At 51.4% G+C, this 8,340-nt stretch overlaps 1 protein-coding gene across 6 annotated transcripts in view; it reads left to right on the forward strand.

Annotated features, from left to right (window-relative positions):
- Arhgap22 (Rho GTPase activating protein 22) overlaps positions 1 to 8,340 on the forward strand; it is a 154,031-nt gene that overhangs the window by 113,716 nt on the left and 31,975 nt on the right. For 2 of the 6 annotated variants that reach the window (XM_029469371.1, XM_021181927.2), the window contains exon 1: positions 6,339 to 6,412. The exons of the other annotated variants lie outside the window; for them this stretch is intronic. In XM_029469371.1, the coding sequence (XP_029325231.1) occupies positions 6,361 to 6,412 (52 nt within the window). In that variant the 5' untranslated portion in view covers positions 6,339 to 6,360. Of the gene's footprint in view, positions 1 to 6,338; positions 6,413 to 8,340 lie in introns of those variants that run through there. 6 annotated transcript variants of the gene reach the window in all.

Genomic DNA, 8,340 nt, shown 5'->3' on the forward strand with positions numbered 1-8,340 from the left:
AGGTGAATGGCTGCCTTCTGGAGTTGTACCAGGCAGTGTTCCTAGATATTAGAACACGTTGTTAAACTTGCTGGCACTAGCAAAAGGACTTCTTACTTGTCTGTTGTGCATCTGGCCTCCAGGCTGGAGATAGGCTATAAAAATACAGAAACAGAACGATTTGGTTTAAAAATAAAGTGTGGGAAATGTGCCAGGTAAAGCCCTGGGGTCCCTCACAGCTGTGAGACGTGGGATCCGTAGGATGTATCTGCCTTGAAACAGATGCAGAGAGAAAGAAAGGGCTTTGGTGAGAGATGCACGATGGCACAGCCAAACTAGAGTGCAGGGTCTGCATGCCCAGCCAGAGAGGGGCAGGCCTGGGGTTGGCTGACCACAGAGCCTCCTTGGGCCCTGGCCACACACTCCTCTGCTGTGTGTCATGTCATTGTCCCCTGGAATCGCATCCACTGAGCCCTCCTCACCAGCCAGCTGATCTGCCTTCATCCCTTTAATGGCTTCTCAGCACTCTTGGCCCATCCCCTCTCCACCTTGGGCTGGAAGAGGGGTTCAAAGTCAGGTGCTGTTTAGTCTACAATCCCCTTCCCCCACCTTAGATTTTCTAGAAGAAACTGGCTGGGCCAGCCAGGTTCCTTTCCCCAGGAGTCCAAGCGGTAGGGTTGTGGGATTTGGCTGTGGGCCTCACTAGGAGTTGACTTTATCTCCATGATAAAGGGCCGGGGTAGGGGTGGAACCGCGAGGCCTTAGGTCCTGCCCCTTCCCACTGGGTGCTAAAGAACTCTTGTCTGCAGCCTGCTTGTTTATCAAGATGGCCTGCAGAGGACCCCCGTATGGGGTCTCGTTATTATTTTGTGTCCCCAGGTCCAAGGTAAAGCTCGGCTATCTGGGCAGCATTACACTGCTGTGAAGACATACATCAGTTACTAGTGGGATCTAACTTCAGTTCCTTAGGGTGACAGGGTTCCAGGATGAGGGCTTGAAGATGTGCCAGACTCATGGGGATGTGCACATGGAGTCCAGGGGAGCCCTAGTGCTAGGGTTTGGATTAAGACTCTGGTTATTAAGCTTACTGGACCTGTGTCCATTGCTGAGATCAATGAAGGGCAGAGGGTGATGAGGCACTTCCAGGATTATTAAGTGTTTGATGCCTTCAATTAGAGTGGTTTTATTTACTCTCACATGTAGCATCTAGAGACAAAACATGCAGGGCTTGGGAGCTCTTTTCTCGCTCCCAGGGCCCGCCTGCCTATCTAGGCTTTGTTGGTCTGGTCACTGGCCTGGAGCACCCCTCTGCCCAGGCTGATCAAGGCTCACAGGCTAAAGGCTCACAGGCTACTTCCCAATGCCACCACACCTTTCTGATGGGTCATTTCTCTGCCTGTGAAATGAGCCAGTTCAACCCAGATTAGAGTATATTAAAGGCAGGTTTCTTGGAAGCCAGTTCACTGTCCCCAAACACCAAGGCAGGGAAGTCACCATGGGGAGATGGGCTGGGGGCGAGGGGAAAAAGAGAGAAATGGGTGTGTGTAGGAAGAGAAGAGGAGAAGGAGATGGGGAGATGGAGAGAGGGAGAAAGGGAGAGAGAGGGAGAGGGAAAGGGAAAGGGAGGGAGAGGGAGGGAGGGAGGGAGGGAAAAAGGGAGGGAGAAGGAGAGAAGGAGGGAGAGGGAGAGAAATGTCTGGATTACATAGGGAAGAACCTCTGAGGGGAAGGGCAGCGCAGCCCCTGGGCTAGAAAGTTCAGGGTTGGGGGAAGGACAGGTTATGCCAGGTAGGGACTGAGGAATGCTGGGAGAACCTGGAGGTCAGGTCTGCTTTGATATGAACCTCAATCCCTTGTCACCAGGGTCCAAAACCTTAGTTCCTGGGCAGGTTCTGTGATCCAACCAAGATAGCCACCCACCCTTTTGTCCTACGTACCTGCAGAACACGCTGTCTACCTTGCAGCCCCCACACCCTCTTCCCTACTCTCCTCAGTTTAGAGGATCCAAAGCATTTCTACCACATCTCCCTGGGATGCCCTCTTCTCAGCTCAGTGCTATTTCTCTGGGCCCATGGGGTTCCTGGGCTTCCGTTTGAGAAGCAGTGTCCCCGGTTCCCCACCAGAACTCATAACTCTGTCCTGTAGGAGAGGGTCTAGCTCACTGTGTGCATAGGGCATGCCCTGCAAACCACTCTGAGCCCCACTGCGGCCACTGCTTGGCATTTCTGCCTGGGCCAGCTCTCCAGAGATGGGTATTCAGAACATCAGGACCACCCTTGGTGGTGGATGGCTAGGGATATGAGTACCCAATTATCCCATGGCTGGCAGGATACCAAGCAGGAACCAGCCAGCTTCTGTGTGGGGCTCTCCCTTCTGCAGGCCTCCCTGGGACAGCTTCTACATGGGGACCCAGGTCAAGGTGAATAATCAGGGGTGTGGGTGTCTTTCTCAGTTGCAATAGAAGTCCTTGTGGGTTCTCCAGCTCTAATAGGCCTTCCTGGGGCACCCGCCTGAAATAGTGGTATACAGAGGGGTTCAGCGTGCATCCGAGAGGGCCAGCATTAGACTGAAGAGGGAATCTGCTTACCCCCTGAGCCTGAAAAACTCAGTGTCTCCTGGGCACTGAGGCCATTTTGGGGAGGCAAGTAATGACAGCATGGTTATAGAATGACTGACCAGGGCATGCTGCATGATTAGGTTGATGGCTTGGTGGTGTGGTTGTCATGACAACTGCAGGCTTTAGGGTCTTGGTTAATCCTGAAGACTGACATCAGTTTATGGACCTAGCACATGACACAATGTCTGTTATATACTAGAATTTCAGTAACTAGACGTAGAAGAAAACATAGAGGGGCAGGAGTTCTGCTCTTCCAGAAGATCTAGATTCCGTTCCCAGCACATTCACTGTGGCTGACAATTGTCTGTAACTCCAGTTCCCGCTGTGTCTGGTGCCCTCCGCTGGCCTCCACGGGTACTGCATGCACCATGCAGATGGTACACAGACATGCGTGTAAGTAAAGCACCCATACACAGAAAATAAAAGGAAACACATATTTTTAAAAGGGAGCAGATAGGAAATGGGGCTGCATGCGCAGAGAGAGGTCTAGGACAGAACGGGGCTGGAAGTGCACAGAGACCCCAGGGACAAACAGACACAGGATGATGTGGGGGAGCTGATACTGCAACATTTGTCTCAGTTCGGACAGGATGTGTGTTGGAGTCAGGGTTGTGTAGAGGCCATGTCTGGGGCTCCTGCTGGGGACTGAAATGTAAGGTCTGACTTACATTTCAGAGGTAGGTTACCACCCAGTCAGGTGCTGGTACCACTTCTGTAATTGCCCGTGGGAGAAAGGTCACAGCCTCTCTCTCTCTCTCTCTCAAGGGGGCCACCCAGGACAAGGCCACTTTCAGGTTTCTTGCAGAGTCAAACATCCCCCAGCCCCAAGGAAATCCCCAGGGAGATCCTGAGGATCCTGAGATTGCCCTGTTGATGGGCAGAGAGGCTCCTGGGAGTGTAATGGCCTTTGCAAGAGCAGGACTGGTCCAGCTTTCCCAGGGCCATCTGTACCAGCGAGGGCCTCTTACAAGGCAGAGAGTCTTTATATGGGAACCCTTTACAGTCTCTGGAGAGGTCAGTTTCTCATCCCCTGCTTCTGCTTCCAGACTTCTCCCTCCTTTCCGGAAACAGGCCTAGGTCTCTATGTCCTGATGTCCTGTGCTGAAGTAAGCTGGCTTATCTACTGGCTTGAAGCAGGTCATCCTCTAAGGCTTCTTTCTCACTGTGTGGACCATCCCTTACGCCCTGAGCAGGTTCACCACTTTGTGTTGTTTGGATGTCTTTGTGCCCCTGGGTTCAAACAACTGTAGGTTGGAAATATTCCTGTGAGTAATAGCTCCTGATTAGAACACGGGCAGCCATCCCTAAATAACAGCTACTTTCAGTGTGTCACCGTGGATTGGGAACCACTGGGTCGAGAGAGGTTGTGTGCAAGTTGTGTGCAAATACTGGGTCATTTTATAAAGGGGGCTTGAGGCTTTATAGTCTGGTATCCATGGGTGGCCACGGAACTGGATCCCAGCAGGTAGAGAGGGCCCATTCTATAACTCACTCAGCAGCGAGAGTAGGGCTATATCTGCTTTCAGATGACGATGTATTCCCTTGGCAGACCTGCAGTAACCATGATTACAAAGCCAGAAGCCAGTTTCCAATGGTGTAAAGCCTGTAGACAGAAAGGCGCGTGTTGTAGTTGGGCCTGAGGGCCTCCTGCAGGGAGGCTCTGAAGGGAAAGAAAGGGAGGCAGAATGGCTGGCTGATGGGTAAACAGACAGACAGAGGAGAGGTGCCAGAGGGGCTGCACCCCTCCAGAGCTGGTTCCATTCTAAGACATAAGGCAGCCGGTGAAGCCGCGGTGCATGGAATGCCTTGCTCCATCAGCTGCTTTTCTTCTGACGGGGATCGATGGTGTCCTAAGGAGGTTGGCAAGTAAATGGCTTCTTGCTATGTCCCTGCTCGCCAAAGCCTGGTGCCACAGTCATTCAGGAAGTGTCTCTGGAGGGGCCCAGTGGCACAGGTGGTGCTGGCTAGTTTGGCTAAGCCAACACAAGCTAAAGTCATCCAAGAGGGGGGAATCTCAGTTGAGGAAATACTTCAATAGGATGGGGCTTTAGGCAAGCCCGTAGTGGTTCTCAACCTGTGAGGCTCAGAGGTCACATACCAGATCCTGCATATCAGATATTTACATTATGATTCATAATAGTAGCAAAACTACGGTTCTGAAGTAGCCATGAGACAACTTTCTGCTTGTAGGTCACCACAACATGAGGAGATTTAAAGGTCCCAGCGTCAGGAATGTTGACAGTCACTGCTGTAGGCCTTCTTTTAGTTAGTGATTGATGCGGGAGGGCCCACCTATTGTGGATGATGCCATCCCTGGGCTGGAGGTCCTCGGTTCTATAAGAAAGCAGGCTGAGCAAGTGAGCAGCACCCCTCTATGGCCTCTGCATCAGCTCCTGCCTTCAGGTTCTTACCCTGCTTGGGTTCCTGTCCTGACTTTTTTTCTATAATGAACAGCGATGTGGAAGTGTAAACAGAATAAACCCTTTCCTTTCCAACTTGCTTTTGGTCATGATGCTTCATCACAGCATTGGTAAACCTGAGTAAGACACAGGTCCTGAGCCCATGTCTTCAGAGAGAGAATGATGCTGGAGTGGGCCGGCCGGACTGGACCAGCCAGCTGGCTCCTGCTCCCTTTGACCCAGGCACCGGGCAGACAACAGCAGCATAGTGAGTATTTTCTTGGAAAGAAGCCAGTCAAGTTCAGGTCCTGGCCCTTCCCAGCCACAGAACTCACCTGGCCCTTTGACTCTCCTTTGTGGCCGCCTGAGGGGGGAGGCTAGGTAGGAGAAGTGAGAAGCCAGCCTGGACATGTTAGCAAGTTCAAGTCCAGTCTAGATAACGGACATAATGAGACCCTTTCTCAAAGAACTAAGAGGAACAAAACTGAAAGAAAACAACAAAAAAAAGCAAAGCAACAAACAAACAAACAAAAAGCCTAAAAGAGGGGCTGGAGAGATGACTCAGGGTTTAAGAGCACTGGCTGCTCTTCTAGAGGACCTGGGTTCAATTCCTCAATTTCTAGTGCCCACATAGCAGCAGCCTTCAACTGTCTATTACCCCAATCCTAGGGGACCTGACACCTTCATAGTTATACATGCGGGCAAAACACCAATGCACATAAACTAAAAATAAGTAAATCTTTAAAAAAGCCTAAAAGGGATCAGAAATGTGAAGTAATGCTTGCACCCAGGTGTGCAGTAAGCTCTGTGTGTTTCGCTTTTACTCCGTGTTCCTTCATCTGCAAAAGCTGCCAGAGACAGTGGCTGTCACCTTGAAGCCCTGTCCCTAGCATACCGCCTTATGCTGACACGAAGGTGGATGCTTGGCACTAGAGCGGCCAGGAGTCACCTGGCACTTTGGCTCTCCTTTGTGACTGCCCGAGGCGGGAGGCTGAGGTAGGAGAAGTGAGAAGCCAGACTGGACAAGTTTGTGAGGTCAAGTTAGCATGACCTTGCTATGCTCACAGCTAGAATGCAGGCCAGGGAGCCAGCCACAGAACAACCTGCTGCGTGATTTCCACAGGGCCTCCTTCCATCTCACCCCAGCAGCTTGTGATCTCTGGGACGTTCCCTTGGGGATCCCCTCCCTGGACATTCCCAACTTTCAGGTCCTACAAAATGCAGAAGTTCCCCAGGAGAGACAAAACCAGCCCCAGCTTGGTTCTCCTAGCTTAGACTGCTTTACAGCTAGTTGGAGAAGCTGCCCGCCTGTGGTGTACCTGGCTGCTGCCCGGGCTTAGCTGCATCCTGTCCCATTTCCTCACCATGCCTTTCTGCCCCACCAAGTATCTGAAGAGGAGCAGGCGCCTGCCCAGGGGTAAGTGAACAACCAGAATCCTAGGTGCCTGGGAACCTGGAGAGTCACCATTCAAGGACAAGTGCTCCAAGCAAGTAACAAGAAGTGAGGGAAGGAGGGAAGACCCGAAGGCAGCTTCAGCCTGGTGCAGATTGGCACATGGGCAGCTAATGCTGCCCCCTGGGGATTCTGTGTGGGTGCCCTAGCTGGGTCACTTCCCTCAGCCACCCACTCCACAAACTAACAGGTTGTCTGTCTGTCTGTCTACAGTGGGTGCTGTGAGCATTTCAGTCACCTTATCAGTGATGTTCTTGGTCATCTTCTGTACTTCCTGTGTTCTGTGTGTCCCCTCTCTATGCCAGCCTCCTCCCCGTACTTTTAAGTGGCACGATATACAGACAAAGTGAGGTGGGCTGGCAAGCAGCATGTGTGTCTCGTGAGTAGATGCTGAGTGTGTTCGACTCTAGTAGATGCTACAGGACAATGACATTCACAGAGAGATGTGAGTGGAGTGAGGGACAAGCCATGCCAGTGTCTGGAAGAGTGGCTCTCTGGGCACTGGGCAGGGAAAGGGCAGATACTGCCCATGAAACAGAGACCATACTTGAGAATGGCCACACACAAAGAGGGGGACATCCAGGGACAGTGGAGCAGGAGTGGGGAGCTACGCCCTGATGACAGTAGCAAGATCATGACTGGTGCAGGGGCTTCTGGGAAGACTGACCAGGCTGTCGGGCTGCTTTCAGTCTTAGCTGGATCACTGTGGCTTCTGTACTGGGAATCGATTTAAGGAACCAAAAGAGAGGTGCCTGGACATGATGCCATCTGAGAAATGAGTGTGACCTTAACAGGTTGACAGAGAAAAGTGATGCCATTTTGAACATACTTTGAAAGATAAGCCGATGGGATTTGATGATGGGAGAAGAGATGTGAGACTGGAGAGAAGAGTGTGTCTGTTTTCAGCCCGAGGAACGGCAAGTGGTGTTGCCCTCAGTCACACAGATGGCAAAGCCAGACCCAGGATGTGATTGGTCCATGCCTAGAGAGTGATGAGTTTGGAAGTCACCAGCATACAGACAGCACTGAAAACCTTGCATCATTCCAGTGAGTCCCTCTATATAGACAAGTGCTTGTCTCCCTGAGCCAGCCTCCTCTCTCCTCTTCTTTTAAAGTAATCTCTGTGGCCACTATATAGAATGTGAGTCTATGTAGGGCCAAGGAGAGAAGGGTCCAGGTCCCTCACATCTCTCTACCTTGGATGTCTGACACTGAATGGAACCAGGTTTGGTAGAATCATAGGGACCCCTTGTGGACATTCCACACTATGCTTGTGCAACATCACATGGCTGTGAAATTAAACATCGGTTAGATTCACAGTGTGGACCTGATAGATCTCTATCAATGTCTTCCAAGGCAAGGCAGTTTTGCCTCCCTCAGGAACAACTGTCGATATGTGAAGGCATCGGTTGTTCTCATAGCCTAGGAGGTCAGGAGAGGACCACAAATGCCATCAGTGCTGGGACTGACCCTGCTCTCCTGTATTCAACTGGATGTGATCATAAAAGTGGACACTTGTGGTTGCGTTTAGCTGATATTCCATTTCATCCTCCCAGCTTCACTTTCCCCACCGCGGTGTGTGTGTGTGTGTGTGCGTGTGTGTGTGTGTGTGTGTGTGTGTGTGACTCGGGTGCTTTGGGGATGGTTAAGTCCATGTGCCGCACACAGTAGAGCTGAAAGTAGATCCCTGAATAAGACGGCCATCAGTGCCCAGGATGTGTGGCAATATAGTGACTACACAGATTAGTTTAAAAAAGAAGAGGAGAGAGAAGGCTGGCTCAGGGGGACAAGCACCTGTTGTCCAACTCTGACAACCTGAGTTCAGTCCCTGGAGCTTACACACACACACACACACACACACACACACACACACACAGAGAGAGAGAGAGAGA

This window comes from Mus caroli, chromosome 14 (genome assembly GCF_900094665.2).
Source record: "Mus caroli chromosome 14, CAROLI_EIJ_v1.1, whole genome shotgun sequence".
NCBI classification, from domain to species: Eukaryota; Metazoa; Chordata; class Mammalia; order Rodentia; family Muridae; genus Mus; species Mus caroli.